Source organism: Rhinopithecus bieti, unplaced genomic scaffold (genome assembly GCF_001698545.2).
Source record: "Rhinopithecus bieti isolate Rb0 unplaced genomic scaffold, ASM169854v2 scaffold_51734, whole genome shotgun sequence".
Taxonomy (NCBI): Eukaryota; Metazoa; Chordata; class Mammalia; order Primates; family Cercopithecidae; genus Rhinopithecus; species Rhinopithecus bieti.
In genome coordinates, this window is record NW_016820683.1 from 1,273,851 (window position 1) to 1,300,284 (window position 26,434).

Here is a 26,434-nt window from a genome sequence, read left to right on the forward strand (position 1 = left end):
TTATTGCATCATGCATACTAACAAAGTTGGTATTTTTGCATGAAAAGCTTATGATTCTATTCCTTTTAGATCTCCTATTTTTCTAACTATATATTTTGAAACTGCATATAATTAAAACTACTATTAAGTTCTGATGTGTCAGTGTTCAGAGGCTGGTTGCCCTCAAGGATTTACCCACAGATAAAAAGAGAATTCGGCCTGGCACAGGGGCTCATGCCTGTAATCCCAGCACTTTGGGAGGCCAAGGTGGGCAGATCACTTGAGGCCAGGAGTTTGAGATGAGCCTGGCCAACATGGCGAAACCCTGTTTCTACCAAAAAACACAAATTAGCCAGGCGTAAAGAACAAAACAAAAATTAGCTGGGCGTGTTGTTGCAACGCCTGTAACCCCGGCTACTCGGGAGGCTGAGACAGTAGAACCGCTTGTACCTAGGAGGCAGAGGTTACGGTGAACTGAGATTGTGCCACTGCACTCCAGCCTGGGTGATAGAGTGAGATTTCATTTCAAAAAAAAAAAAAAAAAAGAAAACCAGAGAATTGCCAGATTCTGGATTATTCCGAAAATGTTGAGCTGCATGCCAACAAAGCAATTAGGTGCTCTAAGGGGAGTTTTAGAACTAATGACGTAGCAGAGACTCCTGGACTTAACTCTTATTCATGAGCACCTCCGTGTAGGACATAGTCCATTGGATACCATGGGAACCAGGTAGGTCTGTCCCTTAGTAGGAGATGTGCAAAGAGATGGTGTTTTGTTTTGTGGGTAAAGGTGAGAGATTTGTGTTAGTCTACCACACACTTTCCCCGTTCCCCTTTGTGAGAAAGCAGACGTGAGGACAGAGTAATAGCCGATAAGCTTATGCAAGGATTCAGTGTGTGGCCTTAGTCCCTCCTTAGAATGTTATTTTAATAAACAAAGTTTTGAGTCCATTTCATTCTGTAAAAGAAGATGGGAGCGCTTATTAGATCCAACCAGCAGGTTGTAAAGGTTCAGTTTTGTTGTTTGTTTTGTGTTTTATTTACTTTTCTTTTTTGGAGATAGAGTCTCACTCTGTCACCCAGGCTGGAGTGCAGTGGTGTGGTCCATAGCTCATGGCAACCTCGAACTCTTGGGCTCGAGCAGCCCTCCCTCCTCAGCCTCCAAGTAGCTACTTGGTGGAGGAGAGGTGCCAGCCTCTCCTCTTCTTTCCCTCTTTCTAAGTTCCAGTCATCCTTCAAGCCGCAGGTACTGGTTTGTCCTTTAGACAGAGCCATTTCTGACTTTCCTGGCACTCTACATACAACAGCAGTGTCTTCTTAAGTCTTGGAGCATACACACATTTTACAGTATCCCTTGGTATCAGGCTGACAGTCATCCATGGTTATCAAATATCTATAGCATGTTAGGTAATGTCTTCATCATGCACAGATGGAGAAAATGCCATCTCTCTCTGCAGCCTCTTGGAGTTGGTGGCAGAGGGGTGGGTTGAGGTGAGGAGGAGGCGATAGTAGAATTCCCAGCAGATAGTGTGATAAATGTATAGAAATGTTTAACAGAGTTTGGGTAATTGGCTGAGCCTTCACACTAGCAGTGTCGTTTGAGTCTTGAAGAATGAGTCAGAATTTTCTGAGCACACCAGATTAAAAGTGCCTTCTAAGCAGCAGGAGCCTCATGTATAAGGGGCAGTAATATCTAGAAGAACATGGCATTTGGGGGAAAGGCAGTTAGTTTGAATAGTTAGTTAGAGCTTGTTGAAACATACAGACACGCACACACCCTGTCTTAGAATAGAAAAGGAAGGCTGGGCGCGGTGGCTCAAGCCTGTCATCCCAGCACTTTGGGAGGCCGAGACAGGCAGATCGTGAGGTCAGGAGATCGAGACCATCCTGGCTAACATGGTGAAACCCCGTCTCTACTAAAAAATACAAAAAACTAGCCGGGCGAGGTGGCGGCGCCTGTAGTCCCAGCTACTCGGGAGGCTGAGGCAGGAGAATGGCGTGAACCCGGGAGGCGGAGCTTGCAGTGAGCTGAGATCCGGCCACTGCACTCCAGCCTGGGCGACAGAGCGAGACTCCGTCTCAAAAAAAAAAAAAAAAAAAAAAAAAAAAAAAAAAAAAAAAGAATAGAAAAGGAGGGAACTAGACAAGAAGTATGGGACCAAATTTGGAAAAGGTGTTTGCTTTGCTTAGGATTTGGGACTTGGCCCTATAGGCCAATCCTTTTCAACATGGTTTACAACCATTATTTAGGCTGCTGCTTAAAGACATAGTTCCCAGGTCTCCAATCATCTGTGACAGGTGGCTTTGGGGCTTAGTCACCCCCATGTTATCTTTATGTGCACTTAAAGTTTGGCCACTGCTGTAGACAATATACTATTAAAGATTTTTCAGCTGAGTAGTGATGTAGAAAAATTTAAGGTTTAGAAGATGCTGGGTGCAGTGGCTCACACCTACACTCCCAGCCCTTTGGGAGGCTGAGGCAGGCAGATCGCTTGAGCCCAGAAGTTTGAGACCAGCCTGAACCACATAGTAAGACCCCATCTCTACAAATTATTTTATTTTATTTTATTTTTTTGAGGCAGATTCTCTGTCACCCAAGCTAGAGTACAGTGATGCAGTCTCAGCTCACTGCAACCTCCACCTCCTGGGTTCAAGCGATTCTTGTGCCTCAGCCTCCTGAGTAGCTGGGGTTACAAGCACGCACCATCACGCCTGGTTAATTTTTGTATTTTTAGTAGAGATGGAGTTTCACCATGTTGGCCAGGCTGGTCTGGAACTCTTGACCTCAAGTGATCCACCCCCCCCTTGACCTCCCAAAGTTCTGGGATTACAGGCATGAACCACTGTGCCCGGCCTACAAAAAAATTTTTTTTAATTATCCAGGCATGGTGGTGTGCACCTTTAGTCCCAGCTACTGAGGAGGCTGAGGTGGGAGGATAGATCGAGTCTGGGAGGCGAGGCTGCAGTGAACCATGAATCAAGCCACTGCACTCCAGGCTGGGCAACAGAGCAAGACCGTGTCAAAAAAAAAGAAAGAAAGAAAAAAAGAGAAAGAAAGGGAGGGAGGGAGGGAACACTGGCAGTAATATAGAGGACATGTTTGAATGGCAGGAGTACTAGAGCAAAAGAGAGCAGTTGCAGGGCTAGTACAGGAGTCCAGGTAAGGCAGCGACAGTGGGAATTAACCCTCTTGTAGGATTTGCCTCTGATCTTTTTGTTGCATAATATGATGATCTGTTCTGTCTCTTCTTACTCGGTGTATCAGCAGCATTTGACAGTTTCCCTCCTTCCTGAAGCACTTCCTGCGTTTGGCTTTTGGACACCTACTACATTGGTTCTCCATCTGCCTCTCCTTCTCCATCTCCTTTACAAGTTCCTCCTCAAGTTCCCAATACTTACGCAGCAGAATGCCCCAGATCTCAACCTTCAAACCTCTCCCCACCATCTGTAGTCATTGCCAGGTGATCTTACCCAGTGGAATGACTTTAAGCACTGAATTCCAAAATTGTGTCTTCAGCCCACATTTTCTTTCCTCAACTCCACAGACTACTCATAGGATGCCTCACAGGTTAACATGTTCAAAACACAGCTTCTGATCTCACCCTACACTGCCCTCAAAAACATCGCCTTACTCCCAGTAAATGGCACTCTCATCCAATAGGAGTTCAGGCCAGAAACCTTGGAGCTCATCATGACTCCTCTCATGACCATGTTCGTTCCATCGGTAAGACCGCCCTTCAAACCTTAATCTAAAACCAGACCCTTTTTTACCACCTCCAACAGCACAGGTCCTGGTCAAGCCACTGCCGTTTCTGTCTAGGTTATTGCAGTGACTTCATGCCTGTTCCCTATCCTGCCTCTCTTCGACACTTGCCTGTCTCAAGTCTGAGTCAGGCTGATTCTCTGACACCGCACTGTCCAGTGTCATAGCCGGTAGCCACATCAGCCCTTGAAATGTGGCTGCTGGACTGGAAGAACGGAATTTTACATTTTATTTTAATTAACTTAAATAGCCACATCTTGTTAGTAGTCACTGTGTAGGCAGCACAGATGTAGACCATGTTAGCATTGCAGGAAGTTCTGCATAGCACTGTTCTAAAACAAAAGGCAGGTCGTGTTACTGTTGCATCAGGAATCCCCTCGTGGCTGGTTCTCTCACTGAGAATGCAAAGCAGAAGCACAGTCTTTACTCTGGTCTTTGAGGTTCCTGGTGATCCCACCTCCCCACAAGTACAGGCCACTTTCTCATACCTTCATGCTGCTCCAGCCAAGTGGCCCCCACATACCAAGCATACTCTTAGAACACTGTTCCCAGATGGCAGCATGGCTCAGTCTATCTCCTTCAGCTCTCTGCTTCACTGCCACCTTCCCTAGTAGCTTTCTCAGGGCAGCTATGTACAGTGTGCCGCCTGCCCTATCACTCTCTCTCCCCGCTTGCTCCTTGTCTTTCTCCCTCTCTGCCCTGCCCCTAGGAGTGTAATAAGCTTTACAGCAGCAGGGTCTGGGCCTGCTGTGTTCACTGCTGGGGCTTGAGCATCGATAGCTGTACAGGGCATGTATTTTGAGCTCAGTGCCTATATATCGAGTTGTGGAAAGATGCGTATCAGAATGATTTCAAAAGTGGAATTGTTGGGAAAGTTGCAGTTAACTTCGTGTGAGAGAACTGGGTGCTGCAGATCTGTTTATGACCAAAGTGTCTGCTCTACCCAAAAAAGAAAAGTACTTGTGTTCCCTCCACTTTTGAATTTTGTTTTATTTATTTAATGCATACTGGGAGCAGAATATTAAATAATGGATTATTCTGTCTTTTCCCAACATTTCTATATCTTTAAAAAATTAAGCAGTTGGGTAACTCTAAAGAAAGAAAAGGCCAGGCACAGTGGTTTACTCCTGTAATCCCAGCACTTTGGGAGACCGAGATGGGCAGATTGCTTGGGCCCAGGAGTTCAAGACCAGCCTGGGCAACATGGCAAAACCTGTCTCTCACATACAAAAAATTAGCCGGGCATGGTGGCGCATGCTGTAGTCCCAGCTACTTAGGAGGCTGAGATGAGAGGGTGACCTGAGCCCTGGGGGTTGAGGCTGCAGTGAGCCTCAACACCGCAGTGATGACACTGCTGCACTCCAGCCTGGGTGACAGTGATATCCTGTCTAAAAAAAGAAAAGACAGGATAACCACACACAGTTTGGATAGCAGAGAAACAAATTCTTTAAAAAACCTCCAACCCAAATACAATGACAGGAATTATTTTTACCTAATTCCCTATTCAGACACTGTTCCTATGCAGGGATGCTTTTCACATTATTGCACTCAGGCTCCCTAGAACCTGATGTTAACATTGTGTCCTTGAATTTTCTCCTGTTGCTATGTAGCATTCATGGTGATCATAATGATGTTCCATCAGGTAGATTTACCTTGATTTATTTAACGTTCCCTTCCCCCCACTGTTGAGTATTCAATTGTTTTTAATTTTTCCCTGTTACAAATAATACTGCAAAGAAATCCTTATGCATAAACCTTTGCCCACATTTTTTCTAAATTGAGTTGCCCAAAATGAAATTTCTGAGTCAAAGCACATGAATAGTTTAAAAGATTTTGATAAATATCAGATTTTATATTCATTTTGACCACATTATAGGGGCAATCAGTAGTTAATGTAAACATAGAAGATACTGAGGCCGGCCATGAGGGCTCATGCCTTAATCCCAGCACTTTGGGATCACCCGAGATTAGGAGTTCGGGACCAGCCTGGCCAACATGGTGAAACCCCATCTCTACTAAAAATATAAAAATTATCCAGGCATGGTGGCGCACACCTGTCTGTCGTCCCAGCTACTCAGGAGGCTGAGGCAGGAGAATCGCTTGAACCCAGGAGGTAGAGGTTGCAGTGAGCCGAGATTGTGCCACTGCACTCCAGCCTGGATGACAGAGTGAGACTCTGTCTCAGAAAAAAAAAAAAGGAAGACACTGAAACTTATCTCTAAGATTTGTTACAAATGTCCCAGGCCTTGGGTTTCTACCATGCCTTTTTCCTCCTGTAACTCAAATACAATATTGAGAAAGTAACATATTCCAGCAGGCTTTTGTCCTGACTTTAAATTGCTGTCATTTTGCACCTGCAGTGCTTTGTTAAATGCCATATTGATTGCAACAAGATCTTCACTTTCTCCAATCCAGCTGGAGATTGAAGGGCTTCTTTTTTTTGAGACAGAGTCTTGCTCTGTCGCCTGGCTGGACTGCAGTGGCCGGATCTCGGCTCACTTCAATCTCCGCCTCCCGGGTTTACGCCATTCTCCTGCCTCAGCCTCCCGAGTAGCTGGGACTGCAGGCGCCCGCCACCTCGCCCGGCTAATTTTTTGTATTTTTTAGTAGAGACGGGGTTTCACCATGTTAGCCAGGATAGTCTCGAACTCCTGGCCTCGTGATCCGCCCGTCTCGGCCTCCCAAAGTGCTGGGATTGCAGGCTTGAGCCACCGCGCCCGGCCGATTGAAGGGCTTTTAAGCCAGAATAATTAAGTCCCTGAAATGGAGAATGTGCAGACCGGCACCGCCGAGGTTCCTCTGCAGCCCAGGTGTGAGCAGCTGTTTGCCTTGAGCCTAGTGGTGCTTCTCTCTGGTCCTTCTGTATTCTTTGGAGAGGGACAGTACATTTGCAATCCTAAGAAAGAAGTTCAGCAAGGCTGGGATAGGCATTTCTCAAAAATTAAACTTTTATTGTCTCTAAAATTGTCAGTTTATGGAACATACGAGCTGGTGGCTTCTAAAGATCACTTTCCTGTGCTTTTCTTTATACTCTTTCTGTATGTGTCTCTCTGTCTTTAAACAATGTGTTGTTCTCATTTTGCCTTTTTTGCACTTTAATGAAACCATATAGTATAGAGCCTCCTCCTTTTGTTGTTTTATTTTTACTTGTATTAGTTCAAATATATTCCCATGTGGATTTGGGCAGCTATGGTTCATATGGTATTCCATTATATGACTGTACCGTAATCTACCTATTCTACTACCAAGTCTACAGTTCATAGACATTTGGATTGTTACTAGATTTTTGTTGTTATGAGCAGTGCTGCTACAATATTCTTTTTTTAGAGTCTCCCTCTATTGCCTAGGCCGGAATGCAGTGGTGTGATCGCGGCTCACTGCAATCTCTGCCCCCGGGTTCAAGCAATTCTCCTGCCTCAGCCTCCTGAGTAGCTGGAACTACAGCTGCCCACCACCATGCCTGGCTACTTTTTGTATTTTTAGTAGAGACGGGATTTCACCATGTTGGCCAGTCTGGTCTCGAATTTCTGGCCTCACGACATCTGCTCGCCTTGGCCTCCCAAAATGCTGGGGTTACAGGCATGAGCCACCACGTCTGGCCTGCTATAATAGTGTCGTATTTGTCTCCCAGGATGAATTTCTCAATGGTACTGCTGGGTCACGGGCAGGTGTTACTTTGGTGGTTTCTTTAGCTAATTTTGAGTAGTAGAAATGCCTGATGGGGGGTGGGGGATGGGGTGGTGGTGGGGAATAATGGGTTCTTGCCCTGTTACTGTCTCTCCCACGCTTGCTCCTTGTCTGCCCTGCCCCTAGGAGTGTAATGAGCTTCACAGCGGCAGGGTCTGGGCCTGCTGTGTTCACTCCTGGAGCCTGAGCATCAGTAGCTGTGCCGGGCATGTATTTTGAGCTCAGTTAATATACATCAAGTCGTGGGAAGATACGTATCAGAGTGATTTCAAAAGTGGAATTGTTGGGAAAGTGCAGTTAACTTTGTGTGAGAGACTTGGGTGCTGCAGATCTCTTTATGACCAAAGTATCTGCTCTACCTGAAAAAAAAAAAAAAAAAAAAAAAAGGCTGGGCACAGTGGCTCACACTTGTACTCCCAGCTCTTTGGGAGACTGAGACAAGCACCTGAGCCCAGGAGTTCGAGACAAGCCTGGACAAAATGGCAAAACCCCATCTCTACATAAAAAAAAAAAAAAAAAAAAAAAAAAAAACAAAATTAGCCAGGCATGGTGGTGTGGTGTATGCCTGTAGTCTCAGTTGTTCAGGAGGCTGAGTTGGGAAAATCACCTGAGCCCAAGAAGTCGAGACTGCAGTGAGCCATGATCACGCCACTGCTCTCCAGTCTGGACAACAGAGTGAGACCCAGTCTCAAAAAATCAATCCATCAATCAACCTTAGCTCAGTTCTGGAGGATTTCAGTCTGAAATCACCACTGTCTGCCTCCGTCATCATCTGGTGGTCTCCCCTGTGTCTATCTTCACATGGCTTTTTCTTCTCTGTCTCAAAATTTCCCTCTTCATATGAGGACACCAGTTGATGGATTAGGGCCCACCCTAATCCAATATGACTTCATCTTAAACTTGAGTGCATCTACAAAGACCCTATTTCCAAATGAGATCACCTTCTGAGGTTCCCAGTGGGCATGAATTTATGGGGAACACTATGTAACCAAATGCAGTTGCTAACGCAAATGAATTTAGGATTCACACTGAAGGTGGTACATATGATTTTATGGGTCATTGAGGTATAGTGGGATAAGAGGCCAGTTTGGAACATGGTTTTGTTAGGACAGAATATATCTATACTCACCCTCCTTTCCCCCAGACTCAAATTATAGTGAGTTCAAAATTAGTATATCAGAGACAGTAAGTTAAGTCACACTGGTGACATTTTGTGTGAATTCAAAGCAGAGATGAAGAGGAGTTGTTATTTGGGGGAAATTGTGGAGGACGTGTTCCTTATGCTCGCCCTAAAACCAGTGCAGAGGCAGCATGCCCTGTAGTGGTGTGCTCACTTGGTGCTCACGTCCGCTTGGAGTACAGCTGTTAAAATAGAAAGTCAAACAGATTTTTAAATTGGTTGGTAACACTCAACATCTCTTAGAGCATAGAGAGGAAGCAACTGGGAGAACTATTACTGAAATTAGAGTACTTTCCAAAATGAGAGAGTTGATGGGTAGAGTGAAAGTGACAGATCTGGAGAGAAAATGAGCTGGTGAGCCAAGTACAGGAAACCTGAACTTGGTCAAATGTTCATAGACTAAAAGAGTGTCAAAGAAAAGATTGGCCAGGCGCGGTGGCTCACGCCTGTAATCCCAGCACTTTTGGAGTCCGAGGTGGGTGGATTACTTGAGGTTAGGAGTTCAAGACCAGCCTGGCCAACATGGTGAAACCCCATCTATATTAAAAATACAAAAACGCCAGGTGTGGTGGCAGGCACCCGTAATCCCAGTTACCCAGGAGGCTGAGGCAGGAGAATTGCTTGAGCCTGGGAGGTGGTGATTGCAGTGAGCTGAGGTCATGCCATTGCACTCCAGCCTGGGAGACAGAGCGAGACTCCATTTCCAAAAACAGAAAAAAGAAAAGATAGGCATGTGTTCTTGAGAATGTAACAGAGATGGTGGCTCAAAAGTATTAGGAAACTGAGGAATTTACCTCTGACCACGATGCCAAAGAATGATAAAATGAGAAGATGCAATGGGGATGGGGAAGCTTTCTGATTAACTTAGTTTATAATGGGACATTTTCAGAAGATGGATAGTAAGAGTAAAAGCAAGCGTGAGTAAAACGCAGAGTAAGCTGAGACCTGCAAAAAAAGTAGGTAGATTAAAAGAACATTTTAGCATTCGGTTTGGTGCAGTTTGGTGACTAGGAAAGGAGTCATTGCCTTGAACTAGTTGTATAATGCCCAGGGATTACAGAGTGGAGGTAAAATTTTTGTTGCTTTTGTCTTTTCTATTAAGAAGAAGGGTGTTCAAACCAAATGACAGATCCTAGAGCAGAGTAGGAATTTGTGAAGAGAATCCCCGTCTGTGATTTTTGAGGAATGCTGGGAGTCTTCAAGGGGAGTTTAACAATGACACCCATCTTTCCTGCCCACATTCTGAATGTTTAAGGCAAAAGAGGAAAACATATTAAGGCCACAGTACCCCCTTTACTACCAATAGAGCAGATACCGGCAAACGTGTGCACTTCCTAATACCGAGTTCCAACCTTAACCCAGAGTCACTGGAATGGGGTGGTCCTCTCTCCAGGCTTGTTTCCAAGGAGGGAAAAGAGGCCTTAAGTGCTCTGATAAAATAAAGGTGGATGTCCTCTGTGTGGCGCCTCAGATCAGAAATGGGAAAGAAGCACCTTCCACTATAAGAAAGTGAGGAGAATGGTGAATTTTTTTTCTTCTTTTTTTTTTTTTTGAGATGGAGTCTCCCTCTGTCGCCCAGGCTGGAGTGCAGTGGCGCGATCTCAGCTCACTGCAAGCTCCGCCTCCTGGGTTCAAGCGATTCTCCTGCCTCAGCCTCCCGAGTAGCTGGAACTACAGGCGCCTGCCACCACGCATGGCTAATTTTTTTTGTATTTGTAGTAGAGACAGGGTTTCACCATGTTAGCCAGGATGGTCACGATCTCCTGACCTCATGATCCACCCGTCTCGGCCTCCCAAGATGCTGGGATTACAGGCGTGAGCCACCGCGCCTGGCCTTTTGTTTTTTTGTTTTGTTTTGTTTTGTTTTGTTTTGTTTTTTGGTGTTTCTCTCTGGTGTCCAGGCTGGAGTGCAGTGGCAAGATCTTTGCTTACTGCAACCTCTGCCACCTGAGTTCAAGCGAGTCTTGTGCCTCAGCCTCCTGAGTAGCTGGGATTACAGGCGCTTGCCACCACACCCCACTAATTTTTGTATTTTTAGTAGAGATAGGGTTTTGCCATGCTGGCCAAGCTGGCCTCAAACTCCTAGCCTCAAGTGATCCTCACCCAACTCGGCCTCCCAAAGTGCTTGGGATTACAGACGTCAGCCACCGTGTCCAGCCTGGGGAAATTTTTTAAATGTTTTCTGAAAGGAGAAATAAGGAAAAAGTAGCTGAAAGACTGATGAATTTGGTCCCAGTTCCAGGAAAGAATCTAGATTATCAAAAAGATTGGTTTTGAGTACATATGGCAGTAATCAGTAATCATAGTTTGCTAATAAGCTTTCATGCATTCCCTTCATTGGTAAAAATGCTGGCATAGAATAATAATATAGCTTTTGTATTCTACTTCAACAGGCCGTTTGACAAGCTGTCTGTTTTGGACGAGATGGAAATATATTGGCTAAACATTAAAACAGTTGTGTAGATTAGTAACTGACGATTCTCAGGCTGATGGCTTCATATTGGAAGGAAGCTTTAGTGGCATATGATTAGATTATCCTCAGCTTTATCAAGTTCAGCATTCCCATCCGTGACAGGATGGGGGAACACAAACTGGGAATAAGTAGAATAACAGGATCAACAAGAACTTGGTGGGGTGACTGTGAAGTTAAATATGATAGAGGTTCATTCATTTAATAGATATTTATGGAGCATCTTCTGTATGCCATGCTCATAAAGATATATGTAAGGTCTTAAGCTCAAATAAAAAATCAATTAATAAAAAGCTAAAGGCCAGGTGCAGTGGCTCATGCCTCTAATTCCAGTGCTTTGGGAGGCCAAGGCGGGCGGATCACGAAGTCTGGAGTTCGAGACTTGCCTGGCCAGTATGGTGAAACCCCGTCTCTACTACAAATACAAAAAATAGCTGGGTGTGGTGGCACGCTCCTGTAGTCCCAGCTACTCGGGAGGCTGAGGCAGAAGAATCACTTGAACCCAGGGGGTGGAGGCTGCAATGAGGTGAGATCACTCCACTGCACTCCAGCCTGGGTGACAGAGTGAAACTCCATCTAAAAAAATAAAATAAAACCCAGCTACATCGGTTAAATATTACATGAGGGAACAAAAGCATATTTTTAAATATTACAGATTTTAACTAACATTACGCTTAGTGTGTGAATCAGGAGTTATGATCACCAGAGAAAGTGATATCTTAGGCATTGTTAGTGAAAGCACAGCTTTTAACAGAATGGTTAGGAATGGCCAGGTCTGCTTGGTGTTGAACTACTCTAGAAAATACCTTTCTGTTCTTGGCTCTTCACTGAGAGATGGAAGGAGATACAGGTGAAAGAACTGATCATATTGAACCTGAAGATGAGACGCAAGGGAACTGTAATCATTGTCTGAAGACATTTGAAGAACCAGCCTGTGGAATAATGTGAACATTATAATCTCTAAGAATCTGACATGGATTAACTCATAAAATCTAATGACTGAAGTTAATATTGTTGTCATTCCAGTTGGAGATCAGGAAAGTAAGGGTCAGAAAGGCTAAATAAGTAACTTGCTCTGAGTCAGCTTAGAAATGGCAGCACTGGGCTGGGAGCAGTGGCTCATACTTGTAATCACAGCACTTTGAGAGGATGGCTTGAGCCCAGGAGTTTGAGACCAGCCGGGAGGTCAGCGCTGCAGTGAACCATGATCATGCCACTGCATTCCAGCCTGGGTAACAGAGTGAGACCCGGTCCCAAAGAAAGTGAAAATTGGGGAGGCAGGCAGAGCTGGGATTACAAACGCAGGCAGACTGCCTCTAGAACTGAAGTCTTCTTTTTTTCTTTCTTTTTTTTTTTTTTTGAGACAAAATTTCACTCTTGTTGCCCAGGCTGGAATGCAATGGCACGATCTTGGCTCACCACAACCTCTGCTTCCCAGGTTGAGGCGATTCCCCTGCCTCAGCCTCCTGAGTAGCTGGGATTACAGGCATGCACCATCATGCGCCATCACGCCCAGCTAATTTTGCATTTTTAATAGGGACGGGGTTTCTGCATGTTGGTCAGGCTGGTCTCGAACTCTCGACCTCAGGTGATCCACCCACCTCAGCCTCCTGAAGTATGGGATTACAGGCGCGAGCCACCACACCCAGCTCTAAAGTCTTTTTTTTTTTCAAAGAGATGGGATCTTGTTACATTGCCGAGGTGTTCTCAATCTCCTAGGCACAAACAATTCTCCCAATCTGCTGGGATTTAACAGGCATGAGTCACTGTGCCCAGCCGGTAGGACTAAACTCTTGACCAGTGTGCTACACTACTTGGCACTCGTGGGCACGTGCTTAAGTTTGTTCTCCATGGCCCCAACCAGTCCAGTGGGTTCAGTAGATGAGGGTGCAGGGAAAGTCATTTCTACTTACTTAAATCATCTTAGAGGAGCAAACCAAAGATGGGGGGGAATCCTCTGTCAGCAGAGCTTCCTGCAGCCTAGCCTAGGTCACTCCTAAGAACAGGGAGAAGGACCCTGCCGGGCCAGTGACCTTCCAGGCTCTTTTATGCTGGCTCTTTTTTTACACTGCTACTCTGTGGGTGTTTGCTATCAGAAGCCATGAGTTGAAACTCATGTCTCCTATTTACAAGTTAATATATTTGTCTTATTTGTATCACAGAAATACTGTCACGTAAGTATTATTTATTAGCTTTATGCAATGTAGCATGTTTTGTTTTATGGCACATTTCCAGTAATAATTTCTCGGTTGGATAAAAAGCCATATTGTCATCAATTTTTTTTTTCTTGAAGATGTTTTCCTGAATATAAAATTTATGCTTTTTATTGTAGAAAATTGGAAAATCGGCCGGGCACGGTGGCTCAAGCCTGTAATCCCAGCACTTTGGGAGGCTGAGACGGGCGGATCACGAGGTCAGGAGATCGAGACCATCCTGGCTAACACGGTGAAACCCCGTCTCTACTAAAAAATACAAAAAACTAGCCGGGTGATATGGCGGGCGCCCGTAGTCCCAGCTACTCGGGAGGCTGAGGCAGGAGAATGGCGTAAACCCAGGAGGCGGAGCTTGCAGTGAGCTGAGATCCGGCCACTGCACTCCAGCCTGGGCGACAGAGCGAGACTCCGTCTCAAAAAAAAAAAAAAAAAGAAAATTGGAAAATCTAAGAAGAAAATTTAAAAACTCTTGTAATCTCACTGCTCCAAGATAATCATTGTTAACACTTCAGTGTATTTTCCTGTTAACATATTTTCACAGAAAAGTTTGAGAACACTTGCTTTAGATTCATCAAGATTCTTTTCATAGAAAAACCATTTTATTTTGATAAATTCTGAAAATTCCTTTTCTCTTCTTTCTTTTTTATTTTTTTGGCTAGGTTTCTGCCTCAATGCTCAAGCAGTTTCCCAACAGTGGCCTGAGTCCAGGTCTTTTCAATGTGGGGCCCCAGTTATCTCCTCAACAAATTGCCATGCTGAGCCAGCTTCCACAAATTCCCCAGTTTCAGTTGGTAAGTAGCAGATTTTCTTCCTGTGGCTGAAAAGGTCATTTGCTTTTTTTTTTTTTTTTTTTTTCTTTAACTTTGATTTGCTTCCCACATCTTTGCCACTTTCTATATTCAAAGGGTGCTAGTCCACACTTCTAGGCAGGCTATGGAGTGTGCTTAAGGGTTGTCAACTCAACTGGAGGAAAATGTAACCAGGAGACCAGGAATTTGGTGTTATCTCCCTCCTGGATACTTTAGAATTGTGTGACCTGTTCATCAGTGCACAGACCCTTTAGGTGTCCTCAGTAAATCAGTCTTAGGAAACTTTCGTTCTCTGTCTATCCCCCTTGTTTTGTAGGCATGTCAGCTTCTCTTGCAGCAGCAGCAACAGCAGCAGTTGTTACAGAACCAGAGAAAGATTTCTCAAGCTGTACGCCAACAGCAAGAGCAGCAGGTACGTGGGTGGACAGGGTCCCTCCAGTGTTGTGTTTGAGGAGTACATCCCGGCTTAGCCTCTTATGGCAAAGAACTGGGCACAGTCTCTTCCTGGGAAGTTCAGGGCTGTGCTTATCACGTGTCCGTCTCTCTTGGCCCGCAGCTGGCTCGAATGGTGAGTGCACTGCAGCAGCAGCAGCAGCAGAGGCAGCCGGGCATGAAGCACTCGCCCTCTCATCCTGCTGCTGGACCCAAGCCGCATCTGGACAACATGGTACCCAACGCGTTGAATGTGGGGCTCCCAGACCTTCAAACCAAAGGGCCAATACCTGGATATGGTTCTGGTAAGTTGTTAGTAGAGAAAATTACCTTTTTAGAAATCTACCCCTCCAGGCCTGTGATAGGGGTTGCGCCTGCATTACCCTCTGTTTTTATGTCAGCTGTATAAGGTAGGTAAATATTCTTACCCCTGGTTTACACATGAGCCATCTGAGGCTTCTTGAGTTTCAGTGGGTTTCCAAAGCTCACCACATGGTTACTAAATAGCCAAGACAGGCCTCTAACTTCTCTGGCTTCAAAGCAGTCTTTCGATATATGTGTATGAATGGCCCACTGCTCTCCTACTGCCAGGAATTTTTAAAACCCTGTTTAAATGCTTGTGCATGCTATGAGTGGTACACATGGCTGAGGTTATGATCTGTTAAAATATGTACTAGTTTGAAATGTTTTAGTATACTCATATTAATACAATTGCCTTCTATCAAAAAATGAACTAAAATTATAATGCAGATTGATACAAATTCATCTGATACTAGTATTTCATCTGATTTAAATAGAACAAGTAAGGTTATGCCTTTAACATTCTTCAAGACTTTTTTGGCAGGCAAATCATAGCTCTTTCAGAACTGGAAAACATGCTGTAAGCAGAATCTAATTGGTGAGGAAACAGTGATTTCAAAATAAAATTTAAAAATGGAAAAGATACCACACACCATCACAGTTTCATCTCAAACTGACAACATTTAGAATTTATCTTGTAAAGAAGACACTGTTCTATGCACACTCAAAAAACAAAAGTTGGGCCGGGTGCGGTGACTCACACCTGTAATCCCAGCACTTTGGGAGGCTGAGGCAGGCAGATCACGAGGTCAGGAGTTCAGGACCAGCCTGGCCAACATAGTGAAACCCCATCCCTACTAAAAATACAAAAATTGCCAGGTGCGGTGGCTCATGCCTGTAATCCCAGCACTTTGGGAGGCAGAGGCAGGCAGATCACGAGGTCAGGAGATCGAGACCATCCTGGCTAACATGGTGAAACCCCGACTCTACTGAAAATACAAAAAGAAATTAGCTGGGCATGGTGGCCGGTGCCTGTAGTCCCAGCTACTCAGGAGGCTGAGGCAGGAGAATGGTGTGAACACGGGAGGCGGAGCTTGCAGTGAGCCGAGATCGCGCCACTGCACTCCAGCCTGGGCGACAGAGCGAGACTCTGTCTCAAAAAAAAAAAAATACAAAAATTAGCCAAGCGTGGTGACACACACCTGTAATCCCAGCTACTGGGGAGGCTGAGGCAGGAGAATCATTTGAACCAGGGAGGCGGAGGTTGCAGTGATCTCAGATTGTGCCACTGCACTCCCGCCTGGGCGACAGAGTGAGACCCCATCTCAAAAAAAAAAAAAAAGAGTTGGGAAGACATGAAATTGCTGGTTCTAGGTGACAGTGTGACCCTGGACAAATGACAGCGGCTGACTATGCACCAACCCCGTGATCCTCCTACTGCACGTGCAGGGGGTGAGCAAAGACTTCAAGGTGTTCTTGATCTGGGTATTTTAACGGAATTACTTTGTAGATCCTCAGCTTCCACCAACTGTTTTCATTCTTAAAGATGATCTGCCTGATAACTGACTTAAATTCGAAATAACTTTTCTTGCACTTGATACAGAAGAAGGTCAGCTCTGTGCTCATTTGGGCTAAAGAACACCAGGTTACCAAACATGGGGGAGCCTCCCTTGATTACTAACAAAGGTGTCCTACGCTGGATTTCCTTCTTTTTTTTGAGGCAGAGTCTCACTCTGTTGCCCAACCTCCACCTCCCGCAACCTCCACCTCCCTGGTTCAAGCGATTCTCCTGCCTCAGACTCTTGAGTAGATGGGATCACAAGCACACGCCACCACTCCCAGCTAATATTTGTATAGTAGAAATGGAGTTTCACCATGTTGGTCAGGCTGATCTTGAACTCCTGACCTCAGGTGATCCACCTGCCGTGGCCTCCCAAAGTGCTGGGATTACAGGCGTGAGCCACCGCACCCGGCCGATTCTTATTTCAAACGGCTAAAGGATCAGAGTTAAGCATACACATATATACACATTTACTGAAGAAATTTTATGATTTTTGTCATACTCCTGTTTCATAAGTAACTTGTAAATTTAGCTGTGCATTATATTATTCCATATTAAAGAGAAATATTGACTTATTAGCTTGTTTCTGTATTTGTTAACTTCTTAAACAATAGATAAATAAATATTATTAGGTCTCATTTTAATTGTGACCTGACCATTTATAATCTGCCTTATAAGATAGATGTGTTTTGTCATTTATTTCACGTACAATTTTCCTGACTGGGCACGGTGGCTCATATGTGTAATCCCAGCACTTTGGGAGACCGAGGAGGGCAGATCACTTGAGGTCAGGAGTTCAAGACCAGCCTCCAACATGATGAAACCCTGTTTCTGCTAAAAATACAAAATATTAACTGGACGTGGTGGCATGCACCTGTAATCCCAGTTACTTGGGTGGCTGAGGCAGGAAAATAGCTTGAACCCAGGCAGCAGAGGTTGCAGTGAGCTGAGATCATGTCATTGCACTCCAGCCTGGCCACAGAGCAAGACTCCATCTCAAAAATAAAAATTTTTTTCCTTAGTTAGCATGATTACATTTATTTGAATTGAAGAATACATTTTAGGACTGAAAGTTAGATTTGGCTGCCTGTTTTGAATAGATTATTTGATGAAAATATATTTAAAGCATATATAGAAATTAAATTTTTTTTTCTAATAAAATGCCAAAGATGTAATGAACAGTATTTCAGTTTTCCTGATGCTAAGTATGTTGAACTAAAAAGGATACCTCTGGGTGAAAGAATAGCAAGAATAATTGAAAGTTTATTAATATGTCTTGATAAAGCCTCTTTGTTATATTATCTCAAAATTAAGAATTTGAATGACTAATGACCGCTTAACTAATCCTTATTGATTCTTTTGTGAAATAGATGGTTTCTAATTCTGTCCTTTTAGCAAAATTGAAAATACACCTAATTGAGGCTGAGTGCAGTGGCTCATGTCTGGTAATCCCAGCACTTTGGGAGGCCAAGCTGGAGAGTGAGAGAGGGAGAGAGAGAGAGAAAGATTACCTAGTTGCATTGTTAGGTGATAATGACCTGTCTAAAAATTATATTTTAGTATCTATGTTACTGGGCTAGGGGAAAGAACATATACTTTAAAAGAAATTCGGAGAAGTAATTCATGTTATAACGAGACTCCTTCTGTTCCCATCTACTTATTTATATGAGTAAGATTTCTTAGTGCTTTATGTCAACAAAGAAATTTAAAATAAGATAGTAGAGAAAACTCTCATTATAGTAAGGAGTCTTGGTTACCGTGGATATCTGAACTCATTTAGAAACAAAGTGATTCATCTTCTTAGAATATGCATTTCTGATAAAATTTCACTTTTTATGTTTAAAATTTGTCAAAATTTGTAATATTTATTTGGTATATACCTGTGAAAAGTAAAGCTGTATAAATATTGGAGATTATAAAAATGACAGAAGAGTAATTGTATCTATGCTGCAATGATGATTGTGTTGATACCAGGTGTACACGTGGACATGGACTTAGAACAGTTGTGTTAGGATGGCCAATTATGGGTGATTTTTTAAAAATAATTATAGTTATAGAAACTAGTTTGCTTTTTAATGTATAGTAAAAAGAGGAAAAAACAGAACTGCAAACAGAGTGAAGGCAAGATCAGTGTAAGGACAAGTTAATTTAAGAGCATTTCCTCAAGGATGTAAGAATGGAGCCAAATGTTAGTCATGAACAGACCATGAATTAGGGTGTGTGAAGATGAGAGAGAGTAATTCTGGCAAGGACAGATGAGGCAGGCAAAGGGTTGTCCTTGCGTGAATGATAAAAGCAGGTGATAGGCAAGGGGCATGTCTTATCTCTGCTTGTACCTCAGCTCCTAACAACAAGGACTGGCACAGAACAGATTGTCCATAAATATTCATTGAACTTAACTAAATGGCTTAATTTGAGCTAAAGCTTTCTGTTTGTGGGCTGGAAATTTCAGGGAAACCACTTGGTGGACTGAGGAAATTTGGTTTTGCTATAGTGGAAAGTACAATAAAGTCAATATTTTCTTGGGTTTAGAGGTATGAGAGCTTGTGAATAGCCAAAGGTCACTAGCAAAGCACTGTCTGTTCTTTGTTAATGCAGCCACTAGAGCACAGTGTCCCAGAATTCCTTCCATCAAAATCCATCAGGCACACTCCATATCCTAGTGTCATGCCGGTTACTATGTGACATCAAAGAAAATTATGTACATCTTCGCCTGATTTTTTCCTCTTATACTTTGGGGTTTGTAGATTGAACCTTTCAAGGCAATTTTCTCACCTATTCTTTCTCTGACCCCTTGGATTATTTTTCCTGACCAAACCTAGTGAGGCAGTGCTGAGACTGCCCTACTGTGATGATACTTGATTCCCAAGTCTCTAATAAGAAAAGTGACCGTTTCTCTAAGGTTCTTGGAGCTGCTGAGCTCTTTCCTTGCGTGCTTAACTTTTCTTTCTCTTTCTCTTTTCTTTCTCTCATTCTTTTCTTTCCTTCTTTCCTCTTCTTTTCTCTTTTTTTCTTTTTTTGCCCTTTTCTATAACTCTTTAATTTTCTGCATTTCATTTGTCACCAAAAAAACTCTAAGCAGTTGAAATTAAAGAAATTTAATTCACTGGCCAGGCACGGTGGCTCACGCCTGTAATCCCAGCACGTTGAGAGACTGAGGTGGGCAGCTCACGAGGTCAGGAGATTGAGACCATCCTGGCTAACATGGTGAAACCCCATCTCTACTAAAAAAAAATACAAAAAATTAGCCAGGCGTGGTGGCGGGCGTCTGTAGTCCCAGCTACTTGGGTGGCTGAGGCAGAATGGTGTGAACCCAGGAGGCGGAGCTTGCAGTGAGCCGAGATCATGCCAGTGCACTCCAGCCTGGGCGACAGAGCGAGACTCCATCTAAAAAAAAAATAATAATAATAATAATAATAATATTAAGACCAGGCACGGTGGCTGATGCCTGTAATCCCAGCAATAATAATAATAATAATAATATTAACACCAGGCACGGTGGCTGATGCCTGTAATCCCAGCACTTTGGGAGGCCGAGATGGGCAGATTGCCTGAGCTCAGGAGTTCGAGACCAGACTAGGTAACGGTGAAAACCCATCTCTACTAAAAATACAAAAAATTAGCTGAGCATGGCTGCGGTGCGCCTGTAGTCCCAGCTACTCGGGAAGCTGAGGCAGGAGAATTGCTTGAACCCAGGAGGTGGAGGTTGCACGAGCCGAGATCGCGCCCCTGCACTCCAGCCTGGGTGACAGAGTCTCCATCTCCAAAATAATAATAATAATAATTTCATTTGAAATATTTTCATCTCATTCTAAAGATTTCTGCTCCCCCCGCCCAAGTCATCTTGAACTAGTAAATTGAGTTACAAAGTGTGAAAGAACACTGTTCTTTATATAAATAGCAACATTTTTCACATGGGTCAGGAAGGTACTCAACTTTTACTTGATTTATTATGTGTTCATAAAACTATCCCAGACAGCTAGGATAAGCACAGGGGAGGAAAAACACAACCTGGGCCCTTAGTGGGATTTGAATAGATGGAAATTGAGGGCCCTTTATGGGTATAGTGTGGAGTCTGGTCTGGCTAGAGTTGCGCATCTCGGGGCAGAGAAGCTTGGCTCTGCCATAGTGGGAGCCTTGCTTGCCTCTCTGGGATGCCTGTGCTTGTGCTGCTGCTCTGTGCTCCGTGTGGCTCATTCTCATTTTTGTCCCATTTCATCATTTTAGTCCTTTATTTTACTTTTTTGAGAGTTTTTATGAACAGGTGTCATGTACATTCTGACCCAAATGAATGATGGACCCTGTTAGACTCCATCATCCAGCTTCTGCTGTGTGGCTTCCGGCTCTCCAGCTCTGTGAAGTGGGAAAACGTTACCCACGGAGACTCTTCCCCTGAGGTTTACCTGGGGCTCATGGCAAAGTGAACTCAGAATCTCAAACTACCCACCTACTCAAGCTTTGGGGTCTTCTTCATTGCTTAAAGACTTCTTTCCGGCCGGGCATGGTGGCTCATGCCTGTCATCCCAGCACTTTGGGAGGCCGAGACAGGTGGATCACAAGGTCAGGAGATCGAGACCATCGTGGCTAACATGGCGAAACACCGTCTCTACTAAAAATACAAAAATTAGCCAGGCGTGGTGGCGGGTGCCTGTAGTCCCAGCTACTCAGGAGGCTGAGGCAGGTGAATGGCATGAACCCAGGAGGCGGAGTGCAGTGAGCCAAGACCGCACCACTACACTCCAGCCTGGGCAACAGAGCGAGACTCCATCTCAAAAAAAAAAAAGACTACTTTCAAATTTTTCTTTCCGATTTGCCCTGACCTCCACCCACCCCACGCTCAGGCTGCCAATTCTCTTCCTAAAATACAACTATTTATCCTCTAACATGCTTAAAATGTTCACTGTCCTGTTGTCCTAGAGAAAAAAAAGGTCCCAACTCCTTGACCTAATATATAAAGACCCTACATGACACGACTCTTCATTTCTCCCCATCCCCCAGCACTCTCTGCCTCACTTCATCCCAGAGTTATCTAAACATTGGAGTCATTTGAACGTGTCACCATTCCCTAAACACACTTGGTTATCAAGAGTCAGAGCTTTAGCCGGGCGCGGTGGCTCACGCCTGTAATCCCAGCACTTTGGGAGGCCGAGGCGGGCGGATCACAAGGTCAGGAGATCGAGACCACAGTGAAACCCCATCTCTACTAAAAATACAAAAAATTAGCCGGGCGCGGTGGCGGGCGCCTGTAGTCTCAGCTACTCAGGAGGCTGAGGCAGGAGAATGGTGTAAACCCGGGAGGCGGAGCTTGCAGTGAGCTGAGATCCGGCCACTGCACTCCAGCCTGGGTGACAGAGNAAAAAAAAAAAAAAAAAAGAGTCAGAGCTTTGTACTTGGTTTGCTTGACTTCCCCAAATAGCTGCCTTAGGCCCTAGATCACATGTTCCTTCTGCAAAGCCTTTCCTCCCCCAAGATACCCTGACTACAGCTCTGTCACTGCTGTTGCACTACATTGGCTGGATGTAGTCTTCTCCATCTCAGTTGGAGAGTGGCTGGCCCCAGCATCCTGTCTGGCACAAATACCAGCTAAATGAAAAAGGGCCTGCAGGAATGCACTGAGACAGACCTAATCGATGACAGTCATACATGTCTTCACACCTTCACAGAGAGACATCACTTACTTAGTGAGTAAGAGCCTAGATCAAAGCTTGGAATCAAAAATACCTGTTTCTGAGTGGAGAAACTGTGAATTAGTCTTTGAATGACACTTGAAGGCATTTGTGGGCTGTGCTTCAGAACTCTTGGTACTGATGCTAGAGACTTACAAAATGTGGTCTTCTCCTTTTTAGGCTTCAGCTCTGGCGGCATGGACTATGGCATGGTTGGTGGGAAGGAGGCTGGAACTGAGTCTCGCTTTAAACAGTGGACCTCCATGATGGAGGGGCTGCCCTCTGTAGCCACACAGGAAGCCAATATGCACAAAAATGGTAAGAGAAGCACTGAAAGCTAGAGCCCCCAACTCACATCAGGTCTTGATGAAACATTCTATAATACTGTTTTGAAGTACAGAACTTGGTGTTCTTTTCCTCCTGAATCCTGTGATTGCCTGTGGAGGAAGGTCACAGTCATGTGTATGTTGAATTACAAGAAATATAAAGTGCTAGTTCTAATTAAAGAGAGCAGAATTTTTCCGCTACCATGATTGAGGGTGGTAGCAGTGAACTTGGGCACCCACCAAGGTGAAACCCTAATAAGTTGGCTGAGGGAACAGAGTCAGCTTGTTGAGTTTGTTTTGCTTTGTTTTGCGGAGCAGGGGATCGTAATAATACCTATCTTGTTGGTTGTTTGAACCATATTAAGTTTATCAGCTTTTTAAAAATTTCCTGTCTTTTAATCTCCAAAAGATGACTAAACAGATCATAATACATGAGATTTGAACTTTTCACAAAGCTTTCTTGTTCTGTGTGAATTACAGTGTCTGCAGGTCAGCGTTGAAGGGCATTGCAGGCTTTGGTGGTGATGTTGGTCGGCTTTTCCTCTCAATTTCTCTCTGTAAGGGCTTCTCCATTTCCTGTAGAACAGATAAAAGGTCTCAGAACCTTCCTTCAGCCTTTGTTTCAGTGTTTGTTTCATTTGAAAGTAATTCACTTGGACTTAACTGTATCCATGAGAACCAAGTATAAAGAGGTGTCTGGCTGTTCCTGCTGCAGCGCCCTGGCAGGCCTCAGCCCCGGCCAAGTCATTCAGTCTGAAGCCTTTCAGGTTTCCTTCATAAACCACTCTTTAATAAGCCCATCCAGGAGGCCGGTGAAATAGCCACGTGGAGCTCTCTGCCTGCCATCTCTGAGCATTATCGTTTGGTTTCATGGCATGAAGTCAAAAGTGATTTATTGAAATTGTAAAATCTGTTTGTGGACTGAATAAGCCCACTGTCATCTGTAGCTTTGGGCGCTTTCAATGCTTCCTTAGGCTGATGATTCACCAGGTCCCCTTGTCCCCAAAGACATGATAGGTGCATGATAATAAATATGAAATGGCATGTGAGAGGGTATCTCGAAGGCAAAATCACTACTTGCCTTTTTAGAGCTTATAGATCATGTTTCCCATCTCCTTAGCAATCCCCGAAGTAATTGAGCTTTTCATTTTCCACTGCTTCACCATAATGCGCCTCTGAGCCAGATTTGTCAGTGGCCCCAGAAAAGTAAATGTCCTCTTAGCTGAGCATGGAGATAGTTTTGATAATATTCCCATTAGGCTGCATCACCCTGGAAATAATTTTATCCCTTCACAAGCAGCATCCTAAGAATAGATCAAGTGACCCAATACCATATATAAAATTCATTTGAGAAGTAAGTAGACTGGTATCTCACTGACACCTAAAATTTTATTTAAAGTGCATGTTTTGTTAGTTCAAGGCAATTTTAAGCTTTTAATTCTTTTCCTGCCCCTAGCATATAAAAGTGCATGATGGGGGCACCAACAAAACCACTGAAGTGCTCTCAGGAAACCAGTTACAAAGGATTTGCTGTTCTTCATGTGTGAGGCCATGAATCCCAGAGCTGCAGAGTTCATTGCTGGTCTTGTGCTGGCAAAGACCCTAGGCGGGAATTCCATCTCATTGCGTTGGAATTTAAAGTAATTGCAGATGCTTTTCCCTCCAGTGGACTCTCTGTTTACACTGCTGCTTCCAGCTAATCTAAGCCTGATCAGCCAGCCCTTAAGAACCTGGGTGGGTAGCATCAGTAGAAATTTAGTTAAAACCTTCTTATGTGCTACAAATTGTTAGAATTTTCCCCATTTCTCACTTTTGAGTCGCTAGCATAGAAACTAGGGATAATGGTCAGATTCCTCGTATGTGAACGTTTCATTAATTTCCTAAGACCATGGAATTTTAAAACTGAAAGGAACATTCAAGCATTAGAAAAATCCTGTGTGCCTAAGTGAGGAACTGAGAGGCTCAGAGAGGCGAAATGACTTGTTAGACATGCTGCTTAGTAATTATGTGCTGAGTCTCGAATGCAACCTCTTATTCCAGTGCTGTTTGTATATACTCCATCAGCTTTAGAAGACTGTTTGTTTGCATTCCAATGAATAAAAAATAGACAAGTTCTATTCATAGGAGTTATTCTGGATGATTTAATATCCTCTCTTTTTTTCAGGCGCTATAGTGGCCCCTGGTAAGACCCGGGGAGGGTCACCGTACAACCAGTTTGATATCATCCCTGGTGACACACTGGGTGGCCATACGGGTCCTGCTGGTGATAGCTGGTTACCTGCCAAATCTCCACCAACAAATAAAATCGGAAGTAAATCCAGCAATGCCAGCTGGCCTCCAGGTATTGTCCAGGAAATGCTTTTCCAGGATAGCATTTGTTTTGTAATTGTGAGTTTCAGGTTCGGAATACATTGCTTTTGTGACTCATGTTACTAAGGTACTTGCTTTCATTTTTTCATTCAGTAATTGTTAGAAGCAAGGCATGTGCTGTGGGAAGACAAGATTTTCATTAGATGGGGAATCTGGGGATAAGTGACATTGTAGCTGGGACTTGGCATTCGTCCCATGCATAGTATGCCTTGTAACATGGGTTCTTTTGAAGTGTCTGTTGAATTGATCTGTTAGTTTTTAGGCAAGTATTTATTATCAGTTAGGCTGTAGGTATGCAGTAGTGATTGCAATGAGATTATTTGTTAATATTTTTCTTTCTCTCCTCTTTTGTTGGATATAGTAATCTATTCTCATGACAGAAAAATGGGAACATTTAATAAAGCAAAAATTAAAATCAGTAATTCCATAAATATATGTCCTCCTAGACCTCTTTCTGTGCATGTGTATTTGTAACATGAATATGTATAGTTTCATTTTATTAAAGTAGGATTTTTTTATTTTAATGGAGTTTCGCTCTTGTCGCCCAGGCTGGAGTGCAGTGGTGCGATCTCGCTTCACTCCAAGCTCCGCCTCCCGGGTTCAAGCGATTCTTCTGCCTCAGCCTCCCGAGTAGGTGGGATTACAGATGCCTGCCGCCATGCCTGGCTAATTTTTTGTATGCTTAGTAGAGACGGGGTTTTGCCATGTTGGGCAGGCTAGTCTCGAACTCCTGACCTCAGGTTATCCGCCCACTTCAGCCTCCCAAAATGCGAGGATTACAGGCGTGAGCCACCGCGCCCCGCCAAAGTAGAGTTGTGTAATGCAGATTGTTCATATATGATACACATTGCTCTTTCTCTTCACAATTTGGAAAATAGAAGTTTATTCTGTCACATAGCTTTAAAATTTTAAAATGATTTAAATTGACCAATAGAAAAATTCTGAGCGCTCGTGTATATTCTAGGCTTTCTCTTGCTAAGCTAAATTATCCCTGCTGGTTATCCCTGGACATTCTATGTAGCAATATCATTTGTGTTACATTTTTTGCATTTTGGCCAACATCTGGTAAGGAAAGTGAGAAAGACCACTGATCTCTAGCCCATATTTTCACCAGTTCGTGGCCTAGATGCTTGGATAATTCTTGTGAACACCAGAGTCCTTACTCCTGCCTCCCCTGCCTTCAGCCCTGAAGTCTCCTGGGAGCAGGAGGATCAGGTTACCGGGGCCAGGCTGTGATGAGCTGTGGCTTCCAGTTCACTACCATAGACAGTGTGGTAACACAAAGGTGCCGTTGGCAAGAGTATATGTTCATGCTGATTTTTTTCCCCTTAATTTTGTGATCAAAATCTAACAGACAATAAATTCAGTATTTATACTTTTCAGAGACCCATTTCTTCTATAAAAAAAGTACTATTATCATTTTTTTTAAAACAACCTTCCTTCTCTAATATTTGTTTTCCTTGTCTCAGAATTCCAACCAGGAGTGCCATGGAAAGGTATCCAAAACATTGACCCTGAATCTGACCCCTATGTCACCCCAGGAAGTGTGCTGGGGGGTACAGCCACATCTCCCATTGTAGATACTGACCACCAACTGCTGCGGGATAACACCACAGGTACTTGAGCGAAGCATCTCTTATATATTCAACACCCAGCATTTTCTTTTTTTTTTTTTTTTGAT

The 26,434-nt window shown here is 43.9% G+C and overlaps 1 protein-coding gene across 4 annotated transcripts in view; it reads left to right on the forward strand.

The window, feature by feature from the left end:
* TNRC6B (trinucleotide repeat containing adaptor 6B) overlaps positions 1 to 26,434 on the forward strand; it is an 80,526-nt gene that overhangs the window by 39,768 nt on the left and 14,324 nt on the right. For all 4 annotated transcript variants that reach the window (XM_017859856.1, XM_017859853.1, XM_017859855.1 and 1 more), the window contains 6 exons: positions 13,949 to 14,080; positions 14,415 to 14,510; positions 14,655 to 14,835; positions 22,238 to 22,375; positions 24,548 to 24,724; positions 26,223 to 26,369. In XM_017859856.1, coding sequence (XP_017715345.1) covers positions 13,949 to 14,080; positions 14,415 to 14,510; positions 14,655 to 14,835; positions 22,238 to 22,375; positions 24,548 to 24,724; positions 26,223 to 26,369 — 871 coding nt within the window. The remainder of the gene's footprint in view (positions 1 to 13,948; positions 14,081 to 14,414; positions 14,511 to 14,654; positions 14,836 to 22,237; positions 22,376 to 24,547; positions 24,725 to 26,222; positions 26,370 to 26,434) is intronic.